Source organism: Melanaphis sacchari, unplaced genomic scaffold (genome assembly GCF_002803265.2).
Source record: "Melanaphis sacchari strain LSU unplaced genomic scaffold, SCAv2.0 Contig21_pilon_pilon, whole genome shotgun sequence".
Taxonomy (NCBI): domain Eukaryota; kingdom Metazoa; phylum Arthropoda; class Insecta; order Hemiptera; family Aphididae; genus Melanaphis; species Melanaphis sacchari.
Window position 1 is genome coordinate 2,427,645 of NW_020271096.1, and position 13,157 is coordinate 2,440,801.

Below are 13,157 nucleotides of genomic sequence, written 5' to 3' on the forward strand. Positions count from 1 at the left end.
GTCCAGCGATTTTTCTCGAATTTTAAACGATATTTACATAGGTATTTACATTTTACCGTTTGCGATCTTTTTGACCTGATTCGTCGCAACCTTATTAAGAATACATTTTTTTTTTTTTTTTTACAAGTAAAAACAATTGTATTCTTAATTTTTTATTTTATTTATTTATTTTTTTATAAACATAGATATTTTTTATTCAGTAAGAAAATACAGTCATGTTTATCTCTGAATAATGTCGCTTGTTGCGGAATTATTGGATATAATTAAATAAGATATAACATTATAAATATATTATTTTCATCTTTTTAAGAATAAGTTTATCAGTGTATTACAAATAATAAAATTTATAAATGGTATTTAAAGTTAAATATAATTAATTCGAACAATTTTGTTATCTGCCGTGATCGTCTAGTGGTTAGGACCTTGCGTTGTGGCCGCAATAACCCAGGTTCGAATCCTGGTCACGGCACACTATATTTTGCAGTTTTTTTTCACGTAATTATATATTGTATATTTATTTTTATACTTTTTCATGTCATATTTTTCTTTATAAATAATTTAATCCTTTCAATTTTTTCTTCTCCGTAATATTAATATTTGAAATATATTATTTCTTATTATAATTGGCAAACATTTCACAAAATACAATTTCTGCTCACTGGGCGATGTAAAATAAATTTTGGTGACCTGGTGTGACGCGGTGGTTGGCCTCAGCCACTAATGTATTCTGAGGTCAAGCATCAGCCGGCGTCACTAGTTCTCGGATGGGTGACCACCAGAGTGACGGATTCATGGCGCACTCACATACACATCGTGGTTCCAACCGCCGTACTAACCTAAAACTTTACAAACAAATACCTTACACAAAACACCTATTGTTCCTATCCATAGCTAATGACCTCAGTTGCCGAACCTAAATAAGATAAATTAAAAAAAAAAAAATAAATAAATTTAAAATTATGTAAGTTCATTAGGCACATAAAAACAAAATAAATATTAAATACAATTTTGGCGCCTTATGTAGCTGTATAGTTTGCAGTGCCTTAAATTTAAGCCTGAGGAGGTCTGCAAAAAAAAAAAAAAGATTATGGGAAGCAAAAGATCCCATAAAGAATACCGATATATTTATTATATTGTTATATTTACACCAGTGGTTCCCAAACTTTTTTGGTTCACAAATCCTCAAAAATAAAAAATTCAACCGCGCTTCCCTTGAATAAATGAAGCAAACATTTTTTATTAGCGTATAATAGTGCTATACTATTAATACTTGTAGTGCATATGTGAAATATTAATATTTGTGGCAGTTCCAGAGACTTGGTTGGGGTAACTAAGTCATAATATTCATAATAATATTACATCATAGTATATTTTATATTACCATAATTTATTTATACTTTATACTAATAGGTACATACGACATACCCCTATAACTACACAGTTGTAGTGTTTTATAACAGTTAATGGTATAATACATTTCTTTTTTTTTTTGCATTATTATTGTTTTTAACGTTGATGTACAGTTGCCAAATATTACTGGTATAGCAGTAATACGAATAGTTGACGTCAGGGGTCATTTTTAAATATTACTGCTATAGCAGTGATATTTTCAATGGTCTCTTATGTAAGAGTATAAGTTGTTCTGACCCAGGACATCTCATGGACCATTGGGCACTCTATTTTTAATCTGCTTATACACATCTTTAAAATTGTACACTCCCACACACAAAAAAAAAAAAAAATATATTAATAATATTAATTTAATATTGATATTAAATTTTAAATTGTAATTATAACTTACTGTACTTGTAACAGCATTTAATGTGCTGAAACATTTTAATTATGATAAGTAAATAAAAAAAAAAATTATACACACGTATTTTCCATTTTTATTCTTTTGTTGATTAGTTATAATTTATTTAGTGATAACTGTTACTATTTTCGCTATCGATAAATCCAACATAATACGTCAATACGTAATATTTATTACGATTTATTTTGTTGATTATTTATTACGAATTAATTACGGCCGCCATAGGAATATGCTCTGTCGGAGGTCAGTACTGCTATAGCAGTAATGAATAAAGTGCCGTTTTAATGGTGATCTTTTTGAAAAAATAATGAAATCGACTAATCATCAACGTGATACAATTTTTTAAGAAATATGGGATTTCGAGGGTGGTCCTTAGGTACCCCATTGAATCGCTTCCAAAGTGGACAAAATCGATAAATAAAATTGTTTGACAACCGTAAGTCACAATATTAGAAAAATATGTAATATAGGTATAGGTACTTTGTTTTGATTTGGTTTTAAAAACCGTTGACTGTATTTTGTATAGTAATGTTTTTTTTTTTTTTTGTAATGCATATGTAAATATTCTATGATTGTTTCTAATTTAATAAGCTATTTACTGTTATGTTACTGAATAGTGTATATTTTTGAAAGTTTTTTTTTAAATTTAATAATGATAAATTAAGTCTGTTTTATTTTTGGCATATTTTTTCTCAATTTATTTACAATTATTAAATTATATTTGCGGTGTATACACAGAATATTTAAATAATATATTATAATTTTATTGACAATAATTGACAATAAAATTGCCGATTCAGATTATCATGAGAGATGTTCGTAAGTGAAATACAAATAATATTCATTTACAATAAAACGAATTATTACCTGTACAATGGAAACGTGAGATCAAATATTATCTACATCACAATTACTTAATCTAACTTTTCGGTTTCGTGGATCTTTCATCTTCAAAAACAATATGGATGCACACATTATTACAATTGAAAATGAAAGTTCATACTATTATATTATTATTATTTATAAAGTATATAGAGTTTCAAATTGTATGGTTAATTCGGTGCTCGTATGGAGGAAGGATGTAAATTATTATAAACCTTCCACCGCAATATAATACATCATAATATAGTTAATTGTATCGTCGCCGAGATAAAGTGTATTTATATTTTTTTTTTTTTTTTATTAATATTTAATGGTTTTGGAAAAATTTAAAAACGTCGTTATTTACCAGCTGGCTGATTGTCGTTCATTACATTCAAATAAAATATGTAAATGTTTAATCGTATACAATGTCCGAATAAAATTAGCTTAACCATTTACTCAGCAATAAAATGTAGTTATATGTTTCCTACGTAGCTATACTCGGGGATGGGAAGAATAAATTTGAAAACTTACTGTAAAATTTATGAACGGTGAAAGATAAATAAAAGAAATTAAATGTCAAAATAGTAAATGCTTGTTTTTTCAATGAGTATACCTGTATACCTAATATAAATAACTATTGATTTGAACACATTTTTTTTATTGCTATAACTGATAAAATACAAAGATAGATTAGATTATTGATTTTGTATATGTGATATGTCGAGCAGTATACTTGTGTTTCACAATTAGAAAAAAATATTCTTTGTTATTTTAAGACTTGTGACACTAGTCAGATATTTTTTTAATTGCTTTAAAACTAAATTGATGATTTGATTAAAATATATGAGCAAATATCAATAACAAAATATGACATTTATTATTCTATTTAAAGATCTAATGATATCTGAATTCACTTATTCTTTAAAATATAATAAAATGACCAGGAATTAATGTTTATAATATATTAACAGAAATTACCGAATCTTTTAGTGCAGTATTTTAAATCGTTGAGATAGGTAATATTATGTGGATCATTTAATATATTTATATGTTATTAGAACATATTTATAATATTTATTATTTGTTACATGTTCCATTCATGTAATTATTTATTGACTTTATGAAATACATATTATTACATAATTTCACCTATAAGCGTTTTGTTGTTTCAATTTTCGAGATATATAGATATTTTTAAGAAAGAAGAGCGTTTATTGTATTTACAATCTATACAGTTTGTACGAATCGTGTATAATTTGGTTTGCTTTATTTAAAATGCGTTATTTATCACAATTATTCATATCATGTTTATTTTATTATTGAATATTGACCTCTTATGAGTTACCTACACGATAAGTTAGTATCTTTATAGTTCCAACGCCGTATACTTAATTCTGCTTCCGGTCTTTTTCACAATATTAATCACTTTTGAGTTGTTCTGTGGAATTTACTTGGCTTGCCGTGTAGATCAATATTTACGATCAAAATACAGACCGGTAAATACCGTGAAACGCATTCATATAATAGTTTCCTGAGTACCTATAATCCATAATAACGAACCTATTTATTTAAAACTTTGACGTTATAAGTGTTATAACTATGTTGTATTGATGTAAAGTATTTATTTATTTATTTACTGAATATACAGGCATATGGACTTTTTTATATAAATATACATTTTACAGGTTAGATTTAAATAAAATTACAAACTAGAAATTTTATTAATAACACTTATGAAATAAACGAATTATAAAGAATTATTGAGTTTCAAAAATAAAATCATCGTTGGCGGCAAGACATTGACCACCAATTGGGTATATTGCACATGTAGTTAGTGATAGAAAGAGGAATAAATGATTGAACGGTTGTTCTAGTTGTAAGTTGAAGAATTGTATTGATTTTAAAACAATATATTAAACACATAATAATAAAGATTTGTTGACTTTTTTCAATATTGTAATCGTTATAATAATAGTATGAGTGTACTTAATTGTTTCTCACTGTTAGACTGTTATTAAAACTTTTAAACTTAAAACATACCTAAAACTAATATTACTCTACCAGGATAAAAGTATAACATATTATGTATAATATCATTACTCATAGGCTGTTATTAGACCACAATTAAAATAAACAACTAAAAATTTAATTAAATAAAATGTAGACAAGTATGGGTGCAGTTCGGATTAGATCACTATATGGATAGCGTTAAAAATGAACATCATTTTAGGTATACAAAAAAATAATTTTTAGCGGAAATGGTTTTTCAGCCTATGCTATTACTAAACATATTTTGTGATATGTTTCTTTTTGAATTTAATAATTTAAATAATTTATTTTATTTTTATAATTAAGGTAAGTTAATATAATTTTTTCTTGGATGATGTAGTATTTAATTATTATAATTATAAACATTTATATAACTTGAAATTTAATTTTTCAATTGTATTTAATGTTTTTGTAACTACCGTATATAATAGTAATTATAGATTCATAATACACATACATTTTTTCTTAAAATAAATCAAAAATTATACGTAGTATAGTTAAGTTTATAATTAATATATAATATACGTGGAAATTCTAAGTTTTGATGAATAATGCTTTTAAATTATGATAAAATAATAAACTTCATTATTTATCGTTTGAATAATTTAAGATAAATATATATTTTTTTTAATCTCGCATCAACATTATGTTTAAATAAATAAGAGATAAAATTAATAACTTATTACTTTATTAGTTTTAAATAATTTTACAGTATTAATTAGTTATAAATTTATGACGATGATTTGATAAGTTGTAAGTTGTAACACAGATTTCAAAATTATTTATGTTCTATTTTCACTGATTGTTATCGTTTTTATTAGTCATTAGGTTTTACCAATTTGTTAATTTAGCTGATTGATACTTTCAATTTTGTAAAATTATCACTGCCATATTATCGATTTTTGTAATCATCATTTTTTTTTTCAAATTATTATTATATTTGCGTAGTGTTCAACACAAATTAAATATTTATACGCGTATGTTGTATAACATCGTATTAGTCATTAGACATAAAACAATAGTTTTGAATTAGGTCACAGGCGTCACAAATATACATTGATTATAATTTTATTAATATTAAATTTTGAACGTTAAGACTCGTCGACTGTGCACGCAACAATTCAACATTGACTTCGATTTAAGATGACGAAAGAATAAAATACTTAAAAATTAAAATCCCATCGTATCGTTCATGATTATAAATTTTAATTAATTTCATATTTTTAAAGAACGTGCTAAAGATAATTATAATGAGATTTGACCAGAGGGATTATGAGGTTGGTTAAACTTGTCGATTGTTATGTAATCGCATAACAATCTACCCTAAGGTTACGACTTTCCTGGGTCGTCTTCAGTTCGATACCTGAACTCTGAAGAGTATAGTATTAATATATTTTATAATATGTTAAGTCTATTGGGTCAACGTGTTGTCTTACTAAGTATATAATATCTCCTAGGTTGTTTCTTTAAGTGTTGACGAGATTTATTTTATTTTGAATATTATATTATAATAAATTAAAATATTCAATATCTACGAATAGTATTTTTCATAGATTAAGTTATAACAATTGAATTAATAACATTGACAATTGATGCGAATCTTTATTATGTATGTAGTATGTTTATAGTTTTTATTAGATTTTTTTTTTTTTAACTAGTTTTTAAATTTTGTTCTTAATTTTTATAGGTACACGTTAAGACGCATTTTTGATTTTTTTAAATAAATGAATTAAAATCAGCATATCATTGTATAACAGTTACCGTTGGCGTGGCTGTAGATGATATATTTTTAAGACTGTCAAATTTACATATTATACTTCAAGGGTAAAAATGGCTCTGATAGATTGTATTTAACATAATATACCATTTAGGTATAACAGAAGTCTATCCAGGATTGCAATTTATAGTATTATCATGCAATTCGGGAGAGTTTATAATCACCTAGAAATAGAGCCTTTTTTATGGGATATATAGGTACGTAATCTAAAAACTTGTGCTTTCAATACGTAGGCATCCAACGGTTTATATTGATGCATTTGATTCATGTGATAATTTATAAAAGTGATTTGATAAGGATTCTAAAAAGAAGTTTGAATTCACCGTCTCCTAATCAAATTAATATCCCGATTCGAGCACATAAAACTTACATATTAATATATTATAATGCATCGACAATTTGTATTGTAAAAATTCACGGTAATTTACAAATTAATTACCTGCACGAATAACACCGATTTTTTAATATTTAAAATTATGAATGAAAAAATACGAGAGTCGTTATCGAATTGACTTAATGATGAAATTATGGGTATATACTGCATTGTGATGATAAAAAAATACATTTGATTATAGCGGTAAAAATATTATGAGAGCGCGATTATACCGTATTCTTTGTATTGAAAAACGATGATTATACTATACCTACGTGTGTACGTAACAAATGTAAATAATATTATAATGCACGTCTTGTTCGGAGATATCATTTTTACACGCTTTGCAATATTAAATATCATTTAGGCACATTCACTTAACACGTACAGAGAACTCACACATACACAATATATTTGAAGCACATACATTTTTCTAATATTAATGACCGCAGTGTCACATTACTTACCTATGTGAAGCGTTTAAATTCCTGAATAACGTTTCACATCGTTCCTGTAGATAAATTAGATAAATACTGTGGTCATATAATAATCATATATACAAAAATACGAACGCCAACAACCGACTAAACTCATCTGGAAAGCAATAATTACTTTTAATTACTTTTAATCAGGACCAATATCGTAATTTTAGATTTGAAAAGTTTGAACAACGGCCTACAAGCATTGTAAGTAATATTATAGCCTATGGCGGTGCAACACGATTACGAACGTTTTACCTTTTTTATAACACAAATGCGAACGAATGTCGCTTATCAGAGAATTCCTTTTTTTTTTTTTTTTTTGCCGAAAAACGAACGATTGCGAACGTTTTTAAAAGCTACGTTGCCAAGCTTATAATTTCTGAATATGTTTTATTTTGTTCGGGAATTCATTTAAAACATTTTTTTTAAGTAAAAACTATTCCATATTAATAACACCATGTTATATTATAACTATGTTATAAACTAAAATAAAATTATATAAAAAAATATGAAGTGTTTAAAATGTTGATTAATTAAAATAATTTCGGAGTATAAATATTAATAATAATGCTACACATAATGTATAACACGTTAAAAAATGTACATCGTACCTACTTATTTTATCACGCGGTGAAATAGCAGAAAATCCCTTAAACTATTTAATTATTTTAAAAACTATTATTTAAAAATTTGTAATTAACTAACACTGAATCTGGCAACGACGCGCGATTAAAGGCAGATAAAAACGTTCGCAATCGTGTTACGGAAAAAAGTTCATTCGCAATCGTATACCACCCATATTATAGATAGCAGAAAAGAGATTATACGTTCTGAGCTAATGCGAAAAAAAAAATGTTTTTAAAAACGACGAAAGCCGATTGTCGAGGCCATAAAGGGTGATATGTCAGATGATTGGCTTGCTGGTTGAATACCGGTGAAACGCGCAAAATATTTATTTTGACTGGGCCTATTCAATTATGGCATATTTAGATTTTAATCACTCCTTTGGCGCCTCAATGACGGGTGACGGGCATACGATTTTATAGATATTTTTATCAGGCGATATATAACATTAATAATAAATTATCAAAAAGGTTAGCCACACAAATACTTGACATGTAATGTAAATGTTGAATGGACACAGCCGTCATTATTGTGTATGGAAAAAAAATTCGTGATGATCACGAGATACGCAATATTATTATTATACTATACATCTAAAGGTATGTGCGTCACAATATGTAGGAACATACGTGTCGTAAATCGTAATATTGTAATAAGATGAAAATAAAAACGTTCAAGCATAGGATGTAAACTACAAGAAATAAGCCGGGTGGGTTGAAAATGGAATTAGTTAATCGCCACGAAATGGCTTGACGTCTTGAATAGATTCGAAGAATTTAGACTGAATAGCTACCGGTCACGAAATATGTGCCGGAGCATAAATTACCAATTTCAAGAGTCGGTGCAGTTTTATGGTCCCAGCTGTTTAGGCTATCATAGGTATAAGCATTTTAAATAGGGGGATAGAGCTTAATAAAATCCACCTAATTTATACTTCCTCTTCAGTATTCAGCGTTTCTTGCAATTACATAATGCATAAAATAAAAATATATGATCCGGTGTACTGATAGATAAATTCTTGAGTATAAACGCAAAGTTAAAAATTCTTCGTCTTCTTCCTGCATAGTAATTAAATGATATACATTAAAAATTAATGAATATTATTTTATTATGATACTTCTTGTTTAAAAAATTAACGATAATTTATAAATGTATGAGCTATTAAATTAATATTTCTTCATTTTTGAGATGAAAAAAACTTTTCTGGTTTCAAGAAACACTTCTTATCGGACGATAGACAATATTGTCGCATCGTTGTGAGGGTTCTGTAAAATTACGTTAAATTAAAAATAATAATAAATTATATAAGTAAGTTAACTTCTTACTCGAATCATTGTGTTTCTATGCGATAGGTTTTCAGTCTTTCTTTTACATGTAAAACCCTGAAATCGTAAAAATACGAATGCATAATACTATTAAGTCCATGATTTGTTTTAATCTTTGTAAAAGCAAAAATAAATTAATTCCAAAACTGATATTAATAGTTCGATAGTTAATTCTTTAATATTATCTTTCAAAAATTTATCACACGCAATAGGCTTTTTTTTTTTTTTCATACACAATATCAATATGATGTATGAGTATGACGATACATTGACATATTACAATACTATTTACAGTAGAATATTTAAAAGAATTTATCACCATGGTCCATAGGTATAAGTTTTTTTTTATTTTAATAAAATTTAAATTTTATTTCAGTCATCAGTTATCTCCTTTGGACGTTTGGTTTTCAAGTATGACATAAAATTATCAAATTAATTCGGTTAATAGTGCGAAACCGCGAAACTCTTGTCCATTCAATTTGTTAAACGTAATTACTTAAAAATGATAAAATACTTCCTGATAATTTCATGTTATATTATAATTTCCTTTATTTCCTACACGTAGATAATAATAACAGACGGTGGATACAATTCATTAAGTTATATTTTTTAGAGTTTTTTTTATATATATTTTGTTTTTACATTGTTATTCAGTCCAATAAGTCACGTAATCAGAATATTCTTTGTTCGAGTGATTCTATCTACCGACTATTAAGTATTCTACTGCGGTTTCTTCAACAACAACAACAACAAAAAGTTAATTATAAAAATTTCTCATGATTCTGTAATCTAAAAAAATAAAATATTTTAATAACACGATTTTTTTTTTGATTTTTATATTTTACTATGCCATTATACTGTAGATATATAATAATATTCGTTATAAATAATTAAAATAGTAAAAAAACCGATTAAAGTTATAGCTTATGCAAAACCAATATTATTATTTTTTTTTTTTGATAGAATGAAAGCAATTTTTATTGCGTGCGTAATAATATCATTTTAGGGCCCATTTGTCATTTTACTCTTATCTGCAGCGTGCAAGCTATGATATCGTCAGGAAAAATTAATAAATAATATGAAACGATAATATTATTATACGATATTCTAATGTTGTCGAGTATTGTACAATATTATTACTTTGTTGGATTATTAATTTATTATATTATTTTGAATAATATGAATGTACGTATACCATCATTATGGCGTGATCTAGCGGTAGTGTGCATAACATCAGACGCTTAGGTTATCAGTTTGTCCAAAAGAAGGGATGAGTGTAATCTGTTTCGTAGCGTAGTGTCGTTGCAAAATCATTTTTTAATTTATCATCGTCATAACTCATAATTATTTATCGATATTATATTAACAAAATACTCAATCTTGATATTTATCTCTTCTTTTTTTCGTGAGTGCACTGTTGCATTATATTATTATTATTATTATTATTATGTACATTACAGTCAAGAGGAAATAACGTTTGTTCATCATTATGATGAATGATGATAGTATAATATAAAAATAATTAGGTAACAATTACCTCTTTTAGATTTCCCTTACGAATTACGATTTAACTCTTGGGAAAATTAAGGAAATTAAAAGTGTCGATACGTAAAAATGACATCATGAGATTGTCACACGCTGTTTTAGTAAGCATAGAAATTAAAAACATATTATGATCTATCTGAAAATATGTACTTTATTTTTAAAAATTGAAGACCCCGCGATACAATAATTTCATTGTGATACATTTGAATAACGTTTATTATAGTTATAACAATATTTTGTTGATTTTAGAATTTTTTTAAAATATTTTTGTATTTTTAAATTTTCATTTAATCTTATCATTTTTTTTTTTTTTTTTTGTTTTTTTTTTTAAAAGTTATTAACATTTTATATTCAATTTAGATTTAAAGCATTTGTTTAATAAATAATAATATTTTTTTTTGTATATTTTATCGCGTTTTTTTGCATGTACAAATTTTAAATTTCTCGAAATAAATACAATATTATCGTATTAACTTCACACGCGGAGACGTGCACTGGTCTGAATGTGTGATACGAGTGAAATTCGATTGCGATCACGACAGTCGACAGCCATAGGAGAAATGATATTGTGCTGTACAGTGTACATTATTTTGATTTTTGTATTGTTCCGCAGCATCAGGAAATGCGGTAACCGCAGACATCCCCCTACACCGTAAATGACGATTTTCAATATTACCGTTGCGAGTGTCGTCACACAGTGTTCACTTTATTTTTTGTTACGCTAAACACACTATATCGATTCTACGTTGACGTTCTAATTATGTTTACGTCGAAACTCTTCAACAGCACTTTACTTGTGGTTAGCCCGCTGCGATCCGCAATTGTACCTGTACGTATAGTCTGTTCGTAGGTAGATGCCCATTACTCATTTTATACGTTTATTATTCTCCATATGATAAATGATAATAGTATGGTCATAGTTTATAGTAGCCAATATTGTTCTTCGACAAAAATCGATGTGCCGCGGTCACGCGAATCGAATCAAACGGTTATAAATGTTATTATTTGGACATAGGAAGTAGTAATTTTATATATTCAAATATTATAACGATATTTATAATATGTGTATAGGTATTAATAATTAATAAGTATCGTATTAAATATTAGATACACGATTTATTTAAATTGTGAACGAACAAAATGATATAAGGAACTAGATTCCATTAAAAATGTAATGAACTAGCAAATAAAATACGTCCTTAGTTTAAAATGTTATTTTTGAAGCATAACGTGCTAAACCCGATTTTATGGCGTTCAACTATTATACAATGCGATGAATAGTATTGAAATAGTCTAAAATTAATACGATCGATCTAAATTGGAAAGTTTGTTTTGTTATTTGTTATCCAACAGGTAGTTATTACACATTTTTTTTTTTTTTTGTAAACGACTTCCCTATATAAGTAGACTCGGTTTGGATCCTTTTCGCAGTATCAGTCGTTTTGGTCTTCAGTCGGTTTCGAGTTAGCATCCAGTAATCATCTGCCCACGTTCAATTTAGTACGAACATAATAATGGATTCAATCGTCAAGGTAAATCTTATACTTACTTTTTTATACCTGTGTCGTAATTTTTTTCACTATAAAATAGTCGTTATTTCGTTATACTAAATCGTTTTAAAAATATAAAAATAAATAGATTCTGCTTACCACTGTCTATGTTGTTCTCATGGCGCTCAGATCATACGGTCAATATGGAAACAGATACATGCAAAGGGGTGTTGCTCACGAATTTGACGGATTCGATCAAGGAAAATATTTGGGTCATGTCCTCCCGTATTCCCAAATAAATGGTCAGGGTTACAATTTAGGATGGAGCGGATACCAAGGAGGAAACAGTTTCAATCCATATCAAAAACTAGGATATGAACATCAAAACCAAGGATACAATGGAGGCATAAGACTTGCAGATGGTCAACTATTCGGTGTGCAGCAACCAGTAAATTTCATTGGTAGTCATCAACGATATAGGTTATAAATTAAAATTATTTAATTTTTGTAAAAATACAATTTTAATCAGATAGGTATTTAAGATTTTATAAAAATGTAGAAACACTTTTATTTAAGATTGTTTATAATAAATAATAATTATAATAAAATAATTTATAGTATTTTAATTGTTTAAAATAATCGTAACAAATCTAATACAACACATGACATTTTTTTTTTTTTCATAATTTAATTTTGATTTCATATTTCGATATTAACTTTATTGTATGTTAAATGCAAAGAACTAGTAATAATTAAATGTAATTTTATAATTTTTTCTATCTCATATACTATGATACTTCTTTTATATTACATAA

General features: G+C 26.7%; 1 protein-coding gene and 1 non-coding gene across 3 annotated transcripts; both read left to right on the top strand.

The window, feature by feature from the left end:
- Positions 1-397: 397 nt before the first annotated feature.
- Trnah-gug lies at positions 398-469 on the top strand. Its single transcript has one exon. It is a non-coding gene; the product is annotated as a tRNA-His (tRNA).
- A 1,611-nt stretch (positions 470-2,080) lies between these two features.
- On the top strand, positions 2,081-12,871 carry LOC112594055. 2 transcript variants are annotated; one of them, XM_025338665.1, is made up of 3 exons: positions 2,081-2,249; positions 12,260-12,384; positions 12,491-12,871. In XM_025338665.1, the coding sequence occupies exons 2-3, from the start codon at positions 12,367-12,369 to the stop codon at positions 12,827-12,829; spliced, it is 357 nt and encodes a 118-aa protein (XP_025194450.1). In that variant the 5' UTR covers positions 2,081-2,249; positions 12,260-12,366; the 3' UTR covers positions 12,830-12,871. The 2 variants fall into 2 exon arrangements, with proteins under 2 accessions (XP_025194450.1, XP_025194451.1); XM_025338666.1 differs by having other exon boundaries at positions 12,284-12,384.
- The last annotated feature ends 286 nt before the right edge of the window (positions 12,872-13,157 follow it).